This window comes from Hydractinia symbiolongicarpus, chromosome 8 (assembly GCF_029227915.1).
Source record: "Hydractinia symbiolongicarpus strain clone_291-10 chromosome 8, HSymV2.1, whole genome shotgun sequence".
NCBI lineage: Eukaryota > Metazoa > Cnidaria > Hydrozoa > Anthoathecata > Hydractiniidae > Hydractinia > Hydractinia symbiolongicarpus.
The window spans coordinates 29,329,909-29,352,347 of record NC_079882.1 but is presented as its reverse complement, the minus strand read 5'-3'; the positions used below and the strand labels follow the sequence as shown (position 1 = coordinate 29,352,347).

Here is a 22,439-nt window from a genome sequence, read left to right as displayed (position 1 = left end):
TTTGTTATTTCTTCTTCGTCCGATTTTTTAATTAAAAGATCTTTTTAAACCATCCCAGCTGGGTTATCCTTACGTACACACTATTAATTATAAATTAACCTGAAGTAAGATTTGGGAACTAGGTTGTTCGTGATTTCCTTTTGATTGCAACATTTATTACGGACTTTCTCAATATTAAAAAAATGTCTGCTGCGGGGAATCGTTTTCTTTCCCAATATGTACAGAAAAACGTTTTCTTGATCAGCGTTTCAAGATCTATACGATGAAGGCAACAGGTATACAAATTTCTAAGAAAAATGTTTAGGTTTTGACGGGCCATTGCTGACGTCAGCAAAATTTTTAAAACCTTATATCTCCTTAAGCGTTCGTCGAAAACATATGATCATATACATTATTTTGACTAGCGTTTTAACCTCTACACATCACATGTGTATTTGCACTGGTGACGTCAGCAAAAAACCAAAACAACCTGTTTTTCCATTGTTCTTTTGTCTAAGTGAATTTTTTCGACCGACTAGTTATGAAATATTTTGATAACTCTTGACGCATTTACAAAGTGGAGCGGCATGTTTTGTCACACTTATCTTCCAATCTGAAATTCTTTGCAATGTAAATTTATCTTCACGGACTCCAGGGTAAAATCGGAATATTTTAAAAGTCTTTGTAATTTTAAGACCCATTCAAAATTTATTTGTGTTTTTAATGAACAAATCTTACTTCCTGTTAGATTCAAGAAACACAGAATATGTTGCGTACTATCCTAGAAGTACAACCGCGCATGTCAACCAGTGGCAGTGGGAAAACGAGCGATGAAATCGTATACGAATTATCGGAAAGTATTTTGGATAAGCTACCGGATATATTGGATATTGATAAAGCGTCTAAGGAATTATTTGCGGTAATGTTTTTTTATTGTAGTATGTTGCCTCGGTCCAATTTATTACGCGCCCTTAAAAATTAGACTAATCGAGTTAAGAGTAAAAAAATCCAGATATTTAGAGGCTAAACTCTTTCCTACTTCTCACTTGAGGAGATACTTGAACGATCAATATTCTCACTGCAAACTGAAAAACTTCCAGACCTTGCATTAACGCCCAAAAATTTACCTTTTTGAATTTTTTCTATCGCCCTCTCGGTATAACGCCTCATTCTTTCATCGCCTTCTCGGTATAACGCCCCATTCTTCTATTCCCATCTCGGTATAATACTCCATTCTTTGATATGTTTTTAGACTGACAGCAAAGGAAGATTGAACTCGTTGACAACAGTACTTGGACAGGAAGTGGATAGATTTAATAACCTATTGCGTGTAATTAAAGTAAGTATTTAAGTATCTCTAGATGCTGCCCCATGATTGTCGCCATGCTTTTTAATTTTGTCAGTGTGAACTTTTCAAACTCTCCTTTTCATATTTTGTACAAATACCGTGTTCCGGCAATATTTATACACTTTTCTACTTCCAGAATTCGTTAAAACAACTTCAGAAGGCCATCAAAGGATTGGTAGTGATGTCGCTGGAACTTGATCTTGTTTATACAAGTTTTATAAATAACCAGGTACGCTTGATATTAATGTTTTTGTATCATTGCATCATTCTTTTATATTAGCTACTATACTAAAAGTTGAATCGTCCTTCAGTAAACTACAGGAATAATTGAAGGAAATTGTGCTGATATTTGTTGTCCATAATTAGACACATTTTCCTCATAAGAAAAGTTTATTTCATAAGGAAGCCCTTTGAACTGAGAAAAGTGTATGTGGATCACAATCTGTTTTCAGGTGCCAACGTTATGGTCAAATGCTGCGTATCCATCTTTAAAGCCTCTTGGAGGTTGGGTAAAAGATTTGGTGTTAAGAACTGGATTTATTGATGTAAGTGTATCTGACAGTCTGCTATAATATGTCTGTAAAATAGTGTAGACTTGTCACCTACATAGATACAAAAGAAAATGTAGCAAAATTGATAATACGCCAGGCAAAATGGTCAAACTATAATTTGTAAGAACAAAATCAAGCATAGAAATGTTATAGCTTTGTTTTTATGTATTATTTTTTATCTTTGTAAGATGGAATTAATCAAATTATATTAAAAGCCTGACATTTTTCCTTCTTTGAAAGTCGCATTACAATATATAGTTTGATTATCATAATGTGTGTTTTCTAGAATTGGATAGAACGTGGTTTGCCAAAATCATTTTGGTTATCCGGATTTTTCTTTCCGCAAGGTAGCTATTTCTTAAGTAGATCTGCGCATACTATCACAATGTGTTTTTTTTTCAGAAAATATCTTGTGTCTACACGTTTATGGATCAGTGGTGTAATGTTATTAATGTAATTAATTTTTTTTTTCGTAGGTTTCCTTACCGGGACATTACAGAACCATGCTCGGAAATACAGTCACCCCATAGACCAGCTATCCTTCCATTACAAGTTAGTTCCAACGTATCGTTACCAGGAAGAAGTTGCTGATGCTTTAACAAAACTAAAACATGGTGAAACTCTTGCGTTAGACGCAGATAAAGATTTGCCAGAAGATGGTGTTTTAGTCCATGGATTATTTCTTGAAGCAGCAAGATGGGATGATAGAAAGATGATGATATGTGATGCTGTGCGTGGTGAAATGACGGCCGTAAGTTGGTTTAGATAGTTGTTAGATGCGAAGAAGCGGAGCAGTTTTGATTTGTGTGATCCTTAATCTTTTTTGTTGTTTATACCTATATTCTCCGCTAATTTTATATGATTGATGCATTTTCCCTGAAAGTATGACTCGTTGATTTATTATGTTTTTGAGAAGTTTGTCGTTTTGACCACCATAGTTTATAATTGTGCACAAATTATAACTTTGCTACACTGTCTTATTCTAATGAAGCATCCAAACATTTTAGCCATTACCTGTTTTACACATGGAACCTAAAATCAACTTCGTACCAGATGAAGCAAAGTATAAATGTCCCTTGTACAAGACTGCAGAGAGAGCTGGCACTTTATCTACCACCGGTGAGTAACAGCAACAATGCAATCCCAGATATTACGCAAAAACTGAATTAATCGTAAATGACTAATTTAGCGCCTTTTACCTTCATCCTTGGGCGCTTAATCGGCAGGGGGCGCAGATTGGTCTTTTTCAAGCATGGTATATTATCATCCCAGGTTATAACCAATCAACTATCACCCCCTATCTGTTTTAAGGATAATCTCTCCCTCAATAAAAATCTTGTCTGAATATCCGCGTCGTCAAACCAGGACTGCTTAAAAAATTGCTCTTATCTTAGTGCGCTTGTGTGGGGAAAAGTGCTAAAAAATACGCAGGGCGTCCGCAACTGTTTCAGTTATTCTACACCTTAAAGAAATCGACTGATAGCTGCAGGTTAAACTACTCTCTATCGGTGTTGAAAAAAAGAAGCTTTTATCACGAAGCACGAAGTTGAAAACCATTGTTTATAATACATCTGTTTTTAAACAATATTTTCTATCCATAGGACACTCAACAAATTTTGTGGTGGCTGTTTATTTACCAAGTGACAAGCCTCAAGATTATTGGATATCAAAGGGAACAGCGCTTCTGTGTCAGCTTAACGAGTAAATTTTTTGAAAAAAAAATTGTCATTTTTATTATTTTTTGGACTTTATTTCATGCGTGCAAAAACGGCCTAATTAGAAATTACGTATCTATAAAAAATCAGTAGGCAAAATGTGTCATAAGCAGATCAACTACATTCTAGTGTGAAAAAAGTCCTATTTTTGTGCTGTTTGCGAAAAATATTTTTATTATAACTTATTTTAATTCGGAGTGTTGTATATATATATAGTTAATATATTTTTGAAGATATTATTTTGTTTGTTTACCTTTTTCCCGATGGCTGTTTTGTGTGTTTTTAAACGTTTATAATGAACGAATTGTCTCAAACAAAAATATATAAAGTAGAAAGAGAATTTGCGCCAAAAGAATAAGCAAAGTAAACGTTTATAGTACGAAATTCCTCTCAAACGTTGATTTTAACATGGGTTAACTTTCACTTCTAAACTTTTGCAACAACTTGATAAAAACATTAAAAAACATGAAGGCCATGGATTGCTGCGGACAAAAACGATTGCGGCATAAATGGTTTCATTAAATATAAATTATTGCCATATGTCGGTCAATTTCCGAAAATATTCTTTCATGTAATATAAAAAAATTTTGGAAAGAGATATTGAGCACATTTTTTTAAATTACTGAACAATTTGCTTTGAGCGATAAATAAGTGGTCAATAATAGTATACTTTAAAAATGAATAATTCGCCTATAATGTAACCTTATCCAGAATTCGCACATTCAGTCACATACTTATAACTTATTCGTACAAATGGAAAAAATTGGCGATTTTTGATGTGAAATCGGTAAATTAAATTTAAGCCAAAATTTGTTAAATCACGCCCCGAAGGAGAGGGATGTGATGGCAAAATTTTATCCCAATAAATTATAAACAACATGGTGAAAAGGATGGTAAGCGATAAAATCTGGATTTTTCGTCATCTTGAGGTCAAAATTTGACGAAAAATTTCAAAACATTGTTTTCCAAAAATAAATCATGATATTTCTAAAATAGTTTTTGTCATGTAGCACAAAATTAGTCTAAATATAAAAACCTTCTTGTTGACAAAATTTGGCACAGTAGCATGATAAAAATGTGTAAAAAAATTTTCTCGAAGAAGCCAGAATTTAGTCTTCTCTAATATTCGAACTTGGTAATTTTTCCAACAGCTGCACCGCGACAGCAATTCTCTCACAGTTTTGTTTTTATGACGTCACGCCATCAATTCTATAAAGAGACAACAGGTGCTGGGAACGAGGTTGAAATAAAACCCACACCAAATTTTTTTCCCTTCATCGTCAATGCAACCTCGTTCCCAGGGCACTCCCTAATAACGGCTCAGGGGCCACAAGACCCTGGGACGAGGTTGCGTCAAATGCACCTAAAATTATTTTAATCTCCAAATTATGCAAAAAGATATTGACACAAAGAAATTAAAACTTTTGAATAAAAAGATTTGTATTTTTATTATTATTTCTATCTACAAAAACCTAAATTCTACATATAATCCTGATAGTCTTAATATGTTACTGTACCAGACATCAATATCACTGTGCTTAAGGTTCGTTAAACTGTACCGACATATGTTGTCTCTTTGCCAGTTTTCTGCAACACCTGAAGGATTTTATCCGCAGGAAGATCTGTCGTTACGAACACTTCTTTGTCTTGCAATTCAACGCGAAAGTTTGCAACTCCTAAAAAGTAGAAAATCTTGCTTATAAACAAAAACTTCCTAACAGTGAGACCCTTACATTTTCCTTGAGCATAAAACCCAATGGTCTTAAGTTTATTGCAAATATTTTTCATACCAGCGAGTAAGTTAACAACTAACTTTTCTAATTTATGTCAACAGTTGATTATTGCCGACTCAAACTTCTAATTCATATCAGAACGAATACAATCACGCAAGCAAATGGTATTTCATGTGGAATTTTTTTTTGTTTAATCTTCATTAAAAATTTGTTTATGGCTAGCACTATTACTCAAGGGGAGTTTACCGAATGGCAGTTTAGTAGTAGAGCGGTCCCTTTCAGTGAGAGAGGTCTTGGGTTCAAACCCCGGCAGAGTCATGCCAAAGACTATAAAAGTGAAAATCTATCCTTTTGCTTAGTGTTCAGCATGAGAATAAAATTGATAGGTAGTTGTCTAGTTAAGCGAATACTGTGCTTGCACGACTTTTGTAGCTTAGATGGGTACTTAAATTGACTAGGATCCCTTCGCAGAACCCTCGTTGATAGCAGTACCAATAGGACCTGAAAAGGCTATCCTGGGTAAACAATTTCAATAATAATAATAATAATAAAGTTAAAATAGGTACTCGAAAATTGCACAAATAATCGTAAAATTTTGGTGAATAATATTTTTGATACAAGGACTATAATCTATAAGTTTTTAACTGATTTTCACTTTTTTATTTTCAGTCTCAAGAATGAGATAATACAAAGGTTAGAGATTTTTAGTTGGAATTTTGATAGAATTTTATAAATTTTAGCTAAATTGTTGAAAGTTTATGCGTGCAAAAAAAATCCTTCTATAACTCTTCATCGGGTCAACCCATGCCACGTAGGGAAATTACTAGGCAATGCCAGTGTATATCTACTAATGTATGCATTCAGAACACAAAACCTACATTGATAACGGTTTCCAACACTGAAGTGGCTATACCTTGTATGAATTTTTAGAATAAGAAAAATAATTATATATCCGGAACAAAATTTGTGACTGACTTTTCAATCTACCTACCTTCTGTTTTGTTTAAAACTCTTGTTACAGCCCCAGAACAACCTTCACATGTCATCTCAACTTTAAATTTATGTGTCTAAAGAAAATTTGGTTCACCTATTAGGAAATTTTCACAATCCTAACAGAGCTTTTAAATCTCAAGTATACAGTCACATCACCTAATGTTTTGTTTACAAGGTTTTATTTAATAGTGAGTTTCGAATTCTATATAGAATGTTTCTGTTTTTAGACAGAACTGTTTTGAATTTTGACCTTAAGTAGACGAAAGTAGTGAATTAAATTAAAAGAACACTTAGCTAACCAAAATTCTTATGGGTTAAAAAAGTAAAAACAAACAAGTTAAAATAAAGCAAAACCTATTCGTTGTAAAACCATCGTCAGTGCATATAAAATATTTTATATGCACTGACGATGGGTTTATATCGAAAAGCTTTTGCTTTATTTTCACTTGTTTGTTTTTACTTTTTTAACCCATCAATTTTTACGGCGAATCTTACCAACACAAATTCTTTTGTTTTATTTTATCTAACTTAGACGGTTAACAAATACAATAATAACTCATTACCCTCTGCTGTATCTAAGATACCCCCCTCAGTCACTTAGACCTCGGGCAATACTTTGCGGTACATTATTCTATTAATCTATACTCACAGTAGCCATTTCAGTCAAGGCAGTAACGTGTGCTTTCCCTGGGGTGCTGCGAGAAATGATTCACTCTGGGTCAAAAATGCAAGTAATATAAAACAGGACCTTCTACCAATGGAATTTTAAACCTAAAAACTTATAAAAATTGTATGTTCTAATAATTTAACGGTTCTGTTAGGATAATTAATCCTTATAGCTGAAATACTGCAGAGAAAAAGTTAATAGTTAATCTTAAGTTCTTTAAACTTAGTACGTGTTCTGGTCTGTGCAATACAACGGTGTTGGGATCTAGAAAATTCCGGGAAACGCAATGGCTGTTCTTTCTTTCTTGACCACGAGTGACAAGCAGGCCTGCGACAGTTCACCATGTTCCAGAAGCAACAATTAGAACTTTTGCGACAATTTGTATCTGCTTGCCAAGCGAAACCTGAGATTATTCTTAGCCCCGAACTGGGATTTTTCAAGAACTGGATAATCAGGTATAGCTAGCTATAGTCAAACACCTGTTCTGTGTAAATGTGCACGTGCTTTTTTCTTTGCTAAAGTTGTCATGGGGAACGTCGAATCAAATCAATTATATTTCATGATCAATCTGTGGTTTTTGTGTGGGTGGGTTTTTAACTTTCACATTTCTTTCTTGGCAGTTTTACTTTGAGAACTTTAAAAATAATAATAGAAATCTAGCAAGAGGGTGCTAAATAAGCCACAAACGCCCGCATATATAAAGAGTTTGGGCCACTTTTCAAATTAAATTGGCGCTTGTCGCCTAAAACTGCCCGCACTTTCCCGAACTCGCCAAGAACTTTACCGAACTCGCCAAGAACTTTACCGAAATGCAATTCCTTGTAACATACCATTCAAACAACAGGAACAAGGCGCTTTTTTTGGGCATTGTTCGGAATTAATGCAGGTTTTTTCAGGCGAATAATTGATTTTTTTTTAAAACGCTGAACTCGCCCGCATTTTTACGATGTATGCAGCTTATTGGCACCCTCATAATCTAGCTAGCTACAAAGACATTCTTAGTAAGTAAGTAAATATATTATTGAGTTTGAATGTTTCCGAACAGTTGACAAGCAAGAAAAAAGGACCACATAAGTCAATTAGACTAATTCACTTTTAGCCCAGCTAATTGTATATTCGTTGATAACTGAATGTTATTCTCTGACCTAACATACTAAGATAAAATACAAATCGGATCGGGTTAACTATCGGATAAATATAAACGGGATACATATACACGTCCCTTCCTACTGTTTTTTGAAGGAAAATATATAAATCCTTCATTCCTATTTCATAATAAAATCGTTGTATCGAGACGGTAACCGTCTCTCTCGTGTTGAGCGTCTTGGTAAGGGAGCAGGTGGAGGAGTTGATCCCTGCTCAGTTGAATGTTCATTGCTTTCATCGTTATTTGTGTCGTTTGTGTTCATTATTTCTTCTTGCTGTTCTTGTATATGTGGGGGAACAATCGTGTGTTCACCATTTTTAGTTTCTTTGACATTCAACTTTCTCATTTCCGGTGCTAAATCGGGAATAACAACATCTTTGGTACATTCTTGTGGAATTTTTCGAAGGAACCGGCGGTTTCTTAATGTTAACCTCCGGCTTCCATCCACAATAACCCTGTATTGTTTGTGAGGTAATGCGTCAGCAATGCAGCCAGTCTTGTCCCATTTATTGGGATGGTTGCCGTGTTGGTTTTGGATCGCGACCGAATCACCGACCTGTAGGGGTTGTAGCGAGTGTCGATCCCCCTTGTTTGACAGTTCAAACTGACGGGCGTGTGTCATTTCACGTGCGTCAGCAAGGTCGGACCACTCCCTTCTGAAAGTGATTGGTTGTGGTAGATGGTCAGGGAGGTTTCTTCCAAACAGTAACTCGGCTGGAGAAATTCCCATGTCTGGTGCAGGCGTGTTCTGGTGAAGTAGGAGTGCTTTGGTTACTGCTTCGGTATCGAGAGAACCAGTTGGACTGACGTTCGATGTGAGGATGCGTTTCATGGTTTTTACAGCTACCTCGGCTCTTCCGTTACTTTCCGGTAGGTATGCTGACGATAATCTGTCACGTATTCCCCAGTTGTTGCGGAACGCGTTGAACTCGTTTGATTCGTATGGCGGACCTCCATCGGATGCAATTTCTTCTGGGATACCAAAGGTGCTGAAGTATCGACGCAGAATGTTTTTGACGGTTGCTGCATTCGATGAGGCTCGTAGACAGGCGACTTCGGTCCAACCAGAGAAGCGATCAGTGTAAATCAGGTATCTTTGCCCTACCATATGAAAGATGTCCGTGACGGCTAGCTGAAACGGGTAGGACGGTTGAGGTGGCTGTTCGGCTGGTTCTTTCGATTGTGATGGGGCGGTCTCGTTGCATCTTCGGCAGTTGAGACGTTTGTTTTGAATGTCCGAGTTCATACCTGACCAGAAGAAACGTTGTCTAGCGTTGCTTTTCATTGAGGAAACTCCTTGGTGACCGACATGGAGCTCATCGAGAAGACGTTGTCGAAGAGATTTTGGTACGAGTGGTATCCCCTTGGAGAAGATTAAATCATTACTGGTATACAGGCGTTCACGTAGAGACCAGAACTCGCGTAGATTTGGTGGAACTGATTCTTTATTCGTTGGGAATCCCTCTTCGATAAGCTGGCATAGATGGTGGTAATTTTTGTCCGTTTGTGTGTGTTTACGGATAGTTTCAAGACGAATATCGAATAAATATAAACGGGATACATATACACTAATGTGGAAGATCTTTGAAAGTTGTCTAGGAATGGGCTTATTAATTTGTCAGATTAGTAATGGTGCCATAAATAGTGGTTATAACTCAACACTTTGTGAAGGAGACTGGGGTTCCATTCCCATTGACAACAATTCAATATGGGTGAGTGAATGTTACCAATGAACTAAGTTAACCCAACCCAGGTAAGAAAAGTTAGAGAGATGGCACACTGTGGGCTGTTGGATGTTTCAGGGATTTGTCTGGGGATAAAAACCTTCATTAGGTCTGCGTAGCTCAAAATGAGCAAAAAATTCCAGTGTGTGTTAATTGTTGGATCTAAGCCCATCTTTAAACATTTTAAATTTTGCCTGTGAGTCTGTAGACTACCCCCATTTTATGAAAGTATCTAAAACTGTTAGATAATGCATATCAATAGTTAGGCCAGTCTCATCTTTTGACGCAGTTTATAAAAGTCTAAAACACCTTTGACAATAGTTGGGCTGTCATATCTTATGAAACAGTTTTTGAAAGCCTGTGAGTTCTTTGTCAATGGTCAGGCTTATCCCATCTTATGACACCATTTTTCGTGTAGTGTAATCGTGTAGTTTTTATCCATAGCAATTTTTTTCATAGCTTGGGTGGAAAAATACCAGAGGTGAAGACAAACCCACCAAAAGAACCAGAGCCAACAGTGGATGATGACTTAGATGATGTATGTACACTAACATGTTTTCATCAACCATTTTAGCATCTTTGTCACTACAAAGTTGGAAGGTTATGCCATATTTTAATTGATTAGTGCCTGCCATTTTGACTTTTCTTTTGAAATGTTACTTTTTAAAATTGTGCCTGAAAATCAGCGTATCTTTAGGTGCCTGATCTTGAAGATTTTCCAGATGAAGAACCAAAAAAACCTGAAGATGTCAAAGAGGAGGAACAAGAAGAAAGTAGTGACGAAGAGATGGAAAGTGATTTAGGTATATAAATTTAATGATAATCTGCAGATTATAATTTAGAATTAATTTAGTTTTTATTAGTCTACCAAAAGAAAAGTTTATGTTCCACATTGACTGTGTATATATGCAAACTTCCACCAAAAGTAAATTTTTTGATGTGAACCAGACAATAGTTACAAACGAAGTTGATAGAATAAGTTAAAATCATAATTGTAGTGTTTTTCCATTCGTAAATCGGATTACATAGGTGAAAACTTTTTGCGATTTTTTTCTTACTGTAATCCTCCATTCTACGATTCTTTGTAAAATGTATTTTTTATTCTGAAACCTGAAACAGGAAACTTTATTGACTTAAAAAAGCTAAATATAAGCAGTTGTTCATGCACAACCTAGTATGTTATATTGAGTAATTAAAATTTATTTATGTTTTTTAGAGCTTGAGGAACTTGATGGCCTAATTAAAGAAGATGAGACTGAAGGTATTTTGGAAATGGGGGATGAATCAGTAGAGGTAAACCAACAATTTATTCTTGTAGCACACACAAAAGTTTGAGATAAAGTACTAATTAAATACAGGGATTGCATATTCCATTTTGTGATCTACTTTTTTAAACTTACAATTTTAAATGCTTGCAAACATATAAAATCCTAATCTGATGAGCAATGATTATTTCCTTAATCTGCATTTGAAAAACCTAAAAGGAAACTGGATTTGTTCAATACATTTGCCCACCATCAGTTTGTCTGTAAGGTTAAACTTTTTTTGCTCACTCGCATTTCTTCCTTGAAATGTTTTTTGTATAAAGGTGTCAGATGAGATGCGTGATGAATCAAATGCCAAAAGAAGTGAAGCACAAGGATTACTTAGTGATGGTATGAGTGAATCTTTTAAATGTGTACATTAGAAAATTTTGTCTAGCGATTTTTGGTGTGGTAGATTTATATCATTTTTCAAGAGTTAGCTGCCAAGATAAGTTTTTTATTATTTAATGCGAGAAACACAAGTGAATCCTAACGTTACATGAATAACATATTTAGTACAAAGCTATTTTAGTAAAATTTATTGTTGTTAGGTCTAAATAAACACAACAATATTGCAGTTTATTATTTAGAAAATGAATATTTTTGTGCACAATGTTGTAGAAAATACACACCACTGCAATATTTGTTAAATATTGATCAGCTGTTAAATTGCTTACATTTTTAAAAACTTCATGCAAAAATAATTAAATCTTTAACTCTTAGAAGTACAAAATTTAAAAGAAGATGAGTAAATAAAACCAACCCTTGGCACCTATTGAAAAAATATCGAAATATATTGTCATATAAAGACCCATAGCTTTCCATGTATGGCAGTAAGCTATAGGACTATTGGCATTAATGAGCAAATTGGCTGATTGCACCTGTGTGATGTTTTATGTTTTTCTTATAAAACATGCATACATAAGAAGAATGTTTATAAGAACATTCAATCTTACAGTCCTGTAAATCTCGGTCGGCACTCTGCAATGCCGACCTGAAAACCGACCTTCATTAAATTGAAGTCAACTTGTACATGCCGCCCTATATTCTTTCCAAGGTTGGCATGCCGAGAAAATTAATTTATTATGTCGGCAAAACTGACCTTGTTTCACAAATAAGTATCAAAACGTACATACATACAAACATACAAACTGTTTTCTCCCTGATCCTCGAATAAAACGTGGCCACATTTATTTGCGCGTCTGGATCAACTGGGCATTACTAATATTGTCCACTTGGCAGAGACATCGATCACAACACCATCAAACGCTTAGACAGAAAGAGGACCGCCAGTCCTTCAAAAATGGCAGCCTCGAAAATTGAGTTATTTCTTTCTGAACATCCAAACCAAGAAATAAGAAAACAACCTTGTGTTGAATCCAGGGTTTCAATTGTTATTCGCCATCTTTCAACTTCATATATGGCCTGCTACATTGATAAATCTGAACACTGCTAGATAGCAAATTTATTAATCTTTTATATGAACCTCTATTGTGATATCTCAAAGTTAAGTGCTTGCAAGTTATGGCCAATAGATGGCATGTCTGCATTTTGCCCTTGGTGCAACACTAATGGACGTCCTACCGAGTCTAAGGGTTAAGTTTGTTTATTATCTTTAGGATAATTGCAGCATTATTTTTCAGAAAGTACATTGATCAATTTTTTTATTGGAATGCGAAATTGTTGTTTGTAGTAATTGGGCCTTTTGTGCCACCCCTATCTATATGTAAGAATCCCTGCACTATTTTGACAAGGCACAATGCTGGGCTGACAAATTAATGCATATATATTTGTTCCAGCATATTTCATCCGCTAACTGTTAATTGTTAAAATTTAGGAAACATTGATGGTGCTATTAAAGCTTTTACAGAAGCTATAAAAAAGAATCCTTTGTCTGCAAATTTATATGCAAAAAGAGCCAGGTACAATAATTCTCTCTATCAATTCAGCAGTCAGTTTGCATTTGCAAAGTTTGCCTGGATTTCTTAAAAGCAATGTAACTGCATGTTGTTGCACATACAAAAACATTTATGGTATTCTTAATTAACATTTATTCTTTTGTATATGTTAGTGTCCTTATTAAGGCTAAACGTCCGAATGCAGCAGTAAAAGATTGTGAGAAAGCTTTAGATATAAACAAGGATTCTGCCCAACCTTACAAATGGAGAGGAAGAGCATACAGGTAGTTTAAAGTTTGTATTCTTTCATAATAAATGTGCGTGTTTTAACTTTGTAAGTAACAAGAGGTTACTTGGTGATTTACGTCCTAACGTTTTGCTCTTCATCCCTTGCTTCTGACTGTAATACATTACTGCTAGTTATGTCTATAGCTGTATAGTATTGTTTAAAGTTTGTGACTTGATATATGCTGAAAACACAACATCTAAAGTATTCCAGAATGGGGACTCGAATTTGCAACCTAGTGATTACAAGTCAGATGAGCTACACTATCTACATTACACTATCTGTAAGAACTTTAATAACAAAATTTACGATATATCTGTGCAGGTTTCTGGGTAAATACGAAGAAGCTTATCATGACTTTCAGACAGCTTGCCGATTGGATTTTGATGAAGCTGTGATGGAATGGCAAAAAGAAGTAGAACCTAATGTAAGCTCAGCATGTTTATGATTGTATGTTTTTCCATGGATTAAAACTAGAATAAAATAAAATTTAATATTATTCTGCAGGCAAAAAAGATAATGGAACACAGACGTAAATATGAAAGGCTACATGAAGAAAAAGAACTGAAAAGAAAAATGTTGGTTTTGTTTTTTTGACAATATAACGTGTTGTGACCTGTCCAGTTGTTTGCCAACTTTACTACTCACTTTTTCTTTTTTAGAAAAGAAGCTAAGAAAAGAAAGGAGGCTGCTGAGAAAGCTGTAAGTTCTAAAAAGGCCGTAAATTTAATCTAAACTATAGAAAATGGCATACATTAAAACGATGTGAAAGTTATGTGCCATTGGTCTGTTTGCTGTTTTTGAATTTCTTGGTCATTTCTGAGCTGGTTTATTTTCTGTGGTGTTTCTTTTTCAATGTAATTAGGTTGACTAAAAATGCATAATTTAATTTTATAACAAGCTGACAAGGCTAACTATCGTCATTTTTGTAATCATAACACAAAAATTGCATCATTTTTAGATATCTAAACATGTTGCATAATATTTTTTGGAGGCAACTATGATAGCCTCTTCAGTAAACATATTGTCTTCCAGAAATTATTTTGCTTTGACTGCTCACGCGTATTATACCAATCACAACTCCTAATTCTTTAAAAAACGAATCCAAGATTTTCACAGCTTAGACATGTTAATGAAGGAACATGATGACCAAGGTCAATTTGGTTTTAAAAGTGGTTGTGGTAGGTTTGTAGGTCTGTTTATACTTTTTGTGTTCTAAAAGCTTTCTATTGATGTAATATTCTTTTCTGTATGTTTTTACATGTTAAGAAAAAGATATTGTCACGTTTTTTAGCCATATACAAATCTTAAATGCATGAATTTCAGGATTTTGGCTAGGAACGAAGATTTTTAAGAAGTATTCTACAGTGAGCTAGCTAGCTAGTCTTAGTTATTACTTTTCAGCTTGGTATAAGAGCTTTTTATCCTAGCCAATATTTTTATTTTTATGTCTCCTTAGCTACCTCTAAGCTAAAAAGTGAAATTCTTAAATATTCTTTTGCTGAATGCAGTTAGATAGCTACACCTTTTATTACTGCCATAAAAACTTATTTTACAAAATAAAATTGCAGAGTGATAGTTTTAACTAGATCGGGTAACGACTGGCTTTTTCCTGTGTTTTTACAGGATTGAGTTTTTATTTGGAGAAAGGTATCATGACTATGTGGATGTGCAACACGGTTTACCTGTACTAAACGCTTACCCTGGTGTCGCTATTTATTAACTTTTACAGAAACTTATTCTATTAAGTAAATAATATTCACTAATTGCGTTTGTTATGACAGGGTAACAACGAGTTGAAATGTGCGCTTTGCTCGTTTAAGAACATGCTGCATATCTGTACTTACAACGCTCCACCTAGATGTGTGGCATAGTTTGCAGGTCTTATTTAGCCCTCTACAGGGCGTTCACCCCAGGGGCACGCAGTTACTTGCTTAACCTGGCGTTTCGACGCCGGGTCCCCGGCTAGTTCTTTTATAACAAAATACGTTTATTTTTGATAAAGCCATTTATAAAAGCCTTGTTTAATTGAGAAGAATATAATTTGGATGATCTCATCTTAAGGAAACTCAACAAACCTCATTTTGAACCCTGGTAAGCATTGATTACTTTGCTTTAAACGTAATAATAACAATCAGATTATTAAATTAAGGTGTGTTTAAAAAGCTGAGAGAGGTAATATAAAGGGTTTATTTTTTTGTAAGTTAAATTGTTAAATACATTCACGTTGGCTGGAATTCATATTACTTTCTCAATAGTCTGGCTAAGAAATATTAATTTTAGCCTTAAACTCTGGAAAATAATAGCTTTACCAGCAAGTACAGTGAAATAATGTGCTTAATATTGGAAACCCTATACTTTTAAATTTGATGTAATTGAACGAATTTCGCTTTTGTTGTAGTATCAAAAACAAAAAGCTGAAGAATCAGCTCGAGCTCAAGCCGGTGGATTTCCTGGTGGTTTTCCTGGTATGTTATGTAACATTTTATGTGTACCGTAAAATCTTTCCGACTGATTTTCTTAGAAATATTAAAAGTGTTGTTTTACCTATTTTTTTTAGGTATGCCAGGTGGTATGCCTGGAGGTATGCCGGGTGGTATGCCAGGCGGTATGCCAGGTGGAGGAGGTAGGTTACGAAGTATAATTCCATTGGTTTTACTTGCGTCATTTAGTTTTTGGCTTATAAACAATTTTTGGCTTCTGTTACATGTTTGTTTTATTCACTAGCCGCGGGTGGAATGCCGGATATTAACGCATTATTTAGTGATCCTGAGCTCATGAGCGCTATGCAAGTAAGATGTCCTAAATTATTTATTTCCATTTATTTTTAATAAACCTAACGGCAAACAAATATTAACATTTAAACTCTTCTTTTTACTATCTGTTTGACTCAGGGACTCCACTGTCAGCGATCTTACACATCCTCTTTTAGGATCCAGAAGTTATGGCTGCGTTTCAAGATGTCAGCAAAAACCCGGCTAACATGAGCAAATATGAAAGCAATCCAAAAGTAAAACGCGTAATTGAAAAACTCCAGTCTAAATTTGGTGGTGCAAAGTAAACAGACCTTTTGCGCATGCTTCTTGTACTTGACATTATAGCAAGGCTGATCGTGACTTTTCAGAAGGTTATTGGACACGCCTACAACAGTCTTTTAAAATGACAACATTCAAAATTTGCTCCAGCACACCCTTTTGAGATAATATTTTTCTAATTCTACTCATACGAAAAGATTTATATGGAAATTTATTCAAAAGTTGTTATTTCTTGGGTTCGGAATACTTGGTCCGATACAAACTGCTAAACTGAATTATCTTAGTCCGTGAAAAATGTAAAACCACAATCTTTTCTAATGAAGGAAGAAATTATTGTTGAAGGTTTACCGTTTTTTGAACATGATAGCTTAGTAGGCGACGTTCCCGAAAGGTCACCTACTAAATTGTCGTGTTCAATAAATGACAAACCTTCAACAATAATGTAAATGATGAACAGACAAACAAATATCTTTAATATAGGAAACATAAAATTGCTCAGAAAATAAACTTTTGCGAAGGAAACTAGTTTGCTCTTAAGTCAGTAAAAGTCAGTAATTGTTGTGCAAGTTTTGTAAAGGTTGAAAAAAAAACATCTCTATAACACTTCGTGCTCTTCATAAGGAGAAAGTTTCTTGAAACTGGCGAATGGTCTGAAATGTACAAAAAAGAAATAATTTCGTCAAAAAAAACCCCTAAAAATAAGATTCCAGAAGGATATATAGACATACCAAGTTCAATTTGTGAGAGTTAGAACGAAACATTACAATTTCCAGAAAAATAAGCTGTATATATCACCACGCATGTGTTAGTTTAAAAAAATCCGTGATTACAGGATTTTTTCTCCTTAGGCGGATTTGCGAAGCGAGCCAAACCCACGTTAAAATCAGATGGGGGTCTTGGGAAGCGCTGTAAGCCCCCTAAGTGGGGTTTTGGGCGAAGCTTTAGCTTATTTACCTATTTCAGCACTACAAAATGCAGCAGACAGGACACCTTTACAAGTCTATTTCTTACATGAATTAGGGCTAATATTGCTAGCCAGCAAAACTTCTTTCTTCTTCCACATCCAGAAATTTTTTTGCAAGTTATGGGTGAATATAATAGCTCTTAGAGGTTATAAATTTTTGGGAACTAAATTAAGTGAAAAAGACATATAATTCTTATAATTCGGTATTGCAAAACAGTATATATTACTAATAACAAATTTTCATATTTATTCTAATCAAAATATTCAATAACATAAAAAAGGAGGCCTGAAAGAAAAATAAGCAAAAACAACATCACAAAAATGCATATGTAAATAGGCTTTATTTGTAATTTTAGATCATGGTAATAACAACACAACAACAGATAAATACAATAAAATAAAAATGGCAAGATTATATAGCTAATTAAAAACAACCTTACAACACAACAACCTACAAAAACGAAAGAATGAACACTAATTATAGCACAACATTCAGTCAAAAAATATTTAGCCCTATTAGCCTAATAACAAGAAAAACATAATATTGAAGCAAACTTAAAAATACCTTGTAGCTGTTATGCAATAATTACTATAAATACTATTTTTACCAAAACAAAATCATTCAAAAACAGATATCATAACTACATTATTACACATTTTTGTGTCCATTTGGATAGGGTTGTAATAAGTATATATGCTAAGTCATGTTCGCCATGTTGGTAGAATCACAAACATTTTTCAAGTCTATCAGCAACACAACTTCTTTAGTGAAAATGTGAAAAACTTATGTCATTTCATTCGTTAAATAAAGCCATGCCTTTTTCTTATTCGAATTGTTTATAATTAGCACCATTTCCAGGAATTATTTCGATACGAGGCTCGATATTTTACACCAAAACAAGTCTTGTCAAAGTTTTCCTCCCAAAACTAGTGTTCTCTTCCTTGGCCTCGTGGCATGTTAAAAAATCGTTTCAAAACTGTCTACTGCCAGAAACATTGAATCTACAAAGTAAACATACAAAGTTGTTACGAAGTCAACAAATTGTTATATACATTACACCTTTACCAACTACAAAAAACAAAATAATAAATCGGTACCGTAGTACTAGGAAAAATCTTACAGACTCGGCAAAGCACCGTGAAGGAGATACTGCTACAAAATAATATAAAAAAGCGAAGTGAAAACGGAACCTAATTGTAACGACCAGTCGTTAGCCCGTGGAAAACCCACGGGTTCGCCCGTCCTTTTTATACCGCATTGCGTGCTTCTCGCTATTACACAGCTAAGCTACCACTTTGCGTGACAGACAGACGTATACGCGCATTATAATAAAGACTAGCCGTTAACCCCTGGAAAAATCCACGCGGTCGCCCGTCCTTTATATATTGCATTTCGTGTTTCTGTAACAGGACGCGGTTTTCGCGGACAGACAGACAAAATACGGCTATTATTAAAGAGATTGTAGAAGGCGCGGGGGAGGCTAAATTTCTCCTTAGGCGAGTGCCGAGCTCGCCAATGTGTGAATCCGCCCCTGTCCACTTTGTGAGAATTCCGCTTATCCGCGGTTCCCCATATCGAGCGCGTTGCCGTATTATGGCACGGAGAAAGTTTGGCTATTTTGTGTATGGTATAGTGTATTCTGACAATAATTTCAGGTTACTACAACCTCTAGGAGCAGCTCATAATAAATAGAAAAATGAAATAATAAACTCCATGGACACGATTTGAAGCTCAGTAAAGAACATGGAAGATTTGAATAAACCTCATAGCAGCTACCTAAAAGCAAATGAACAAGGAGACTTCTCAGTCACTTTGAGTTAACACATTTACACTGCGATTTCGAATACATCAGTGTCCATGAAATACTATGATTTAAAATTTTTAATACTTTTTATAATGTATTTAGTAAAATATTTAACTTTGCTTTTAGATTATAAATAAAATTTAAAAAAAAAAGGCAATTGAAAAAAAAAATAATAATAATAGCAAAACAATAAAACAAACACAAACAATTATAAACAAACAAAAAAGTAGTAAATCTATATATAAGGAAAACACACTGCTATATGCAGATGACTGAGAAAAACTATGTACACATGCTACAAACGCCAAGTATTAAGAAACTACTTCATCTTCTTCAAAGACACTCCTCCCTATCCAATATATCAAATTAGTAATATCCAGATCATAATAATATAATTAGTCTTTATCAGAACATAATTTGTCTGGCTTCGTTATAAATTGATTCACTGTGTCCACGGGTAAAGAATTCTATAAAGTCACTACACGATTTGTGAATGAGAGCTTTCGCAAATCCAAGTTACAGCTTCTTTTAAAAAGTGCTTTATCGTGTACTCTGGTGTTAGACAATTTTGGGAATAACAAGTTTTCAGTAACAGCTTCGTCATAAACATTATTAGTTATCTTGAATGTCTCAATCATATCTGCTCGATATCTTCTGTAGAATAATGAGGGAAGTTCAGTAACCTGAGCCTTTCATAATAAGTTAAATCCTTCATACCTGGGAGCATTTTCGTAGCTCTACGTTGTATGTTTTCAACAATCAACATGTCCTTTTTCAAGAATGTACACCGTACTGTGTTATCTTACTCAAATGTGGTCTGACAAGGGATGTGAACAACAAAACAAAGTTTTCATTTTTCATATAGCCAAACGTCCTTCGAATCAAGCCCATAATCTGATTTGTTTTTTTAACCTTTGATGAAATGTGGTTTGAAAATGTTAGATGGTTATCTATTAATACACCGACATCTTCACAACTTGTATTTCTAAGGACGGAACCATTCTTAACGTAATTGCATGGACTTGATAGTCTATTTTTTGTAGTTATTCTCATTGCAACACATTAACTGGTTGAAATTTCAACAGGGTATTATTAGACCACTGCACTATACTATTTAGATCTTCTTGTAGTTTGAGTGAGTCCTCACTCGAAAATATTTCACGGAATAATTTATTATCATCATCAAATAAGAATATATCCGAGTATTGAACTTCCTGTATTATGGTATTGATGTAAATCACAAACAAAATTGGTCCTAACACAGATCCCACTAATCACTTCAGTCCAGTCCGACTCTTCACCATTTATCACCACGCATTGGAATCGGTTTGATAGAAAGTCCTTGACCCACGATATAATGGAACAATCGACTTAATAAAACTGAAGTATTGCTATCAACCTATTGTGTGGTACTTTATCAAAGGTTTTCATAAAATCACAATAAATTACACCCCCCCGTCTATCAAGTATCTCAGACCACTTATCCAAAATCTTCCAGAAATAAACCCATATTGCTTATTAGACAACAAACCATTATCTACCAAAAATTTCACAAGTGCATCTTTAATAAATGATTCAAAGATTTTACATAAAATTGATTTTATTTTATTTTACGTTTAAAAATGACGGTCACAACAAAATTTTGTTTTTTGTTAACTAATTGCCGTTTAAGACCATAAACGTTTTAATCGCAAGACTTTCAACCATGAATGATAGGCTGTATTTTTTGTTTTTCTTTTAAAATGTGAGTTTATTATGACACGTTTCGTTTTTTTGCGTTTGTTGTAAGATATAATGTCACTTTTGTGTGCTTTATCTTCAGAGCACATGCACCAGACCTCTTCGAATATTTGGCACGATAACACAAAGAATTAGCAGGTTGTCATCAAATATTTTGACAGCGAGAGGAAATTCTTAGAGCCCCAGGGCTTCTTGTTTTGATTTTAAACTATACAAGTTTGACGCAGAGAAATTTGAAATTGCGATTTTTATTGAAAACTTTTCAAAAGTTAAGTCCTGTAAAAAAGTTATATTAATCGCGAAAATTTATTCTTGCGAAATATTTGATTTTTTACTCACTTACATTTTTGCACATATTTTCTTGAAAAAGTATAAAAAAATACGAGCCGTAATTACCGAACAAACGCCCTGGGCGCTTTTATATTTTGGGATTTTTTTGCATCGGCGCTTAGGGGCGCTTATATATAATTTTTCTCTAATTTGGTATACAATAAAGACAACGGTAATTCTCTTTTTGTTGATTTTTTCTGAAAAATAAAACTGAACAAAAGATCATCAAAACACGGAATGAAGAAATTTAGTATCGTTTCTATTCTCCCACTACGGTACAGGGGGAACAAGTTATCGCGAATTCAATTTTACGAATTGCTAAAAATATCAATAAGCGCGCGGTTTGGCAATGGCACCCTGGGATATGTTTTTTTTAAAAAAATGTGCTCGCCAAAACGAGGCTATATCAAAATACTGCTATGTTTTGGTGCATAAATTTCAAAAAAATGCTAGTGAACACGAACAAGAACCTGGATATACTCTACATGTCCTTTCAAACCCTAAACAGGAAGATTTTTTGGACTATTTTAATATCTCCTCTGATCAAATGGACTTCTTATGTTTGCGTTAAGAATAAAACTATGTTTTGTTCTTTTCTGGTCAATTTCTTTTTTAGCTACATTTCGAAGAGCGCGTTTTAGAGCAGTTTTGAAACCTGGTGATCGTACTTCCATATCATAAAATGTCGGATGTTCGGTTAGGCCACAGTTTGAATCCTGTGTTTTACACTACAATATTAGTTAATCAAAAATGTTCATGGCAAGAGCTATAACTAGCTAAAATGTTGAACGAAATAAATTAAGTTATGAAAATATCTTTTGTTTTGTGGAACAAATTCTAGCTAGCCAGATAATTGGCTCCCCTACTTGGTCACTTCCCTGACATAAAATGACTTAATTTTTACACCTTTTAAAATATATATATACTCTTTAGCTAACCTTTTGATAGTTTTGCTGCTTTTTAAATAAAGCTATTAAATCCATAAAGCCAACTGGAGCTGCTTTGTGTAGTGGAAAGATGAAGGGGTAATTCTAAAGTGTATGCCCTGCCACTGTATTGGCATGATTGCAAATCTGTTTTGTAGGTAATCCTCAGCCTTTAAATTTCTGAAATATTAGCTTTGACAAATGATTGGCAAAGTAGTACTGTAGCTAATTTCAAAAATACAATGGTTAATTGCACTTGCAAGCCTCAGCAACATCTCCAGCGAGCAGGCTTCA

General features: G+C 34.5%; 3 protein-coding genes across 4 annotated transcripts in view; 2 read left to right on the top strand and 1 right to left on the bottom strand.

Moving 5' to 3' along the window:
- Positions 1-3,829, top strand: part of LOC130655884 (dynein axonemal heavy chain 6-like) — a 43,562-nt gene extending 39,733 nt beyond the window's left edge. The window contains exons 77-84 of the mRNA XM_057458698.1: positions 728-898; positions 1,232-1,318; positions 1,464-1,556; positions 1,780-1,872; positions 2,165-2,225; positions 2,355-2,629; positions 2,886-2,997; positions 3,480-3,829. Of these exons, the coding sequence (XP_057314681.1) occupies positions 728-898; positions 1,232-1,318; positions 1,464-1,556; positions 1,780-1,872; positions 2,165-2,225; positions 2,355-2,629; positions 2,886-2,997; positions 3,480-3,583 (996 nt within the window). The 3' untranslated portion in view covers positions 3,584-3,829. The remainder of the gene's footprint in view (positions 1-727; positions 899-1,231; positions 1,319-1,463; positions 1,557-1,779; positions 1,873-2,164; positions 2,226-2,354; positions 2,630-2,885; positions 2,998-3,479) is intronic.
- A 1,186-nt stretch (positions 3,830-5,015) lies between these two features.
- On the bottom strand, positions 5,016-7,121 carry LOC130655903 (copper transport protein ATOX1-like). The gene is made up of 3 exons (XM_057458717.1): positions 6,969-7,121; positions 6,318-6,393; positions 5,016-5,269 (listed from the first exon to the last, which is right to left on the bottom strand). Exons 1-3 carry the CDS (start codon positions 6,975-6,977, stop codon positions 5,142-5,144), a joined length of 213 nt encoding a protein of 70 aa, XP_057314700.1. The 5' UTR covers positions 6,978-7,121; the 3' UTR covers positions 5,016-5,141.
- Positions 7,122-7,263: 142 nt separating this feature from the next.
- Positions 7,264-16,594, top strand: LOC130655895 (hsc70-interacting protein-like). Of its 2 annotated transcripts, XM_057458709.1 has the most exons (14): positions 7,264-7,441; positions 10,317-10,395; positions 10,555-10,660; positions 11,074-11,150; positions 11,446-11,512; positions 12,999-13,083; positions 13,233-13,343; positions 13,670-13,772; positions 13,853-13,923; positions 14,008-14,047; positions 15,747-15,813; positions 15,906-15,971; positions 16,073-16,137; positions 16,278-16,594. In XM_057458709.1, the coding sequence occupies exons 1-14, from the start codon at positions 7,329-7,331 to the stop codon at positions 16,404-16,406; spliced, it is 1,179 nt and encodes a 392-aa protein (XP_057314692.1). In that variant the 5' UTR covers positions 7,264-7,328; the 3' UTR covers positions 16,407-16,594. The 2 variants fall into 2 exon arrangements, with proteins under 2 accessions (XP_057314692.1, XP_057314693.1); XM_057458710.1 differs by lacking the exon at positions 7,264-7,441 and having other exon boundaries at positions 10,317-10,457.
- The last annotated feature ends 5,845 nt before the right edge of the window (positions 16,595-22,439 follow it).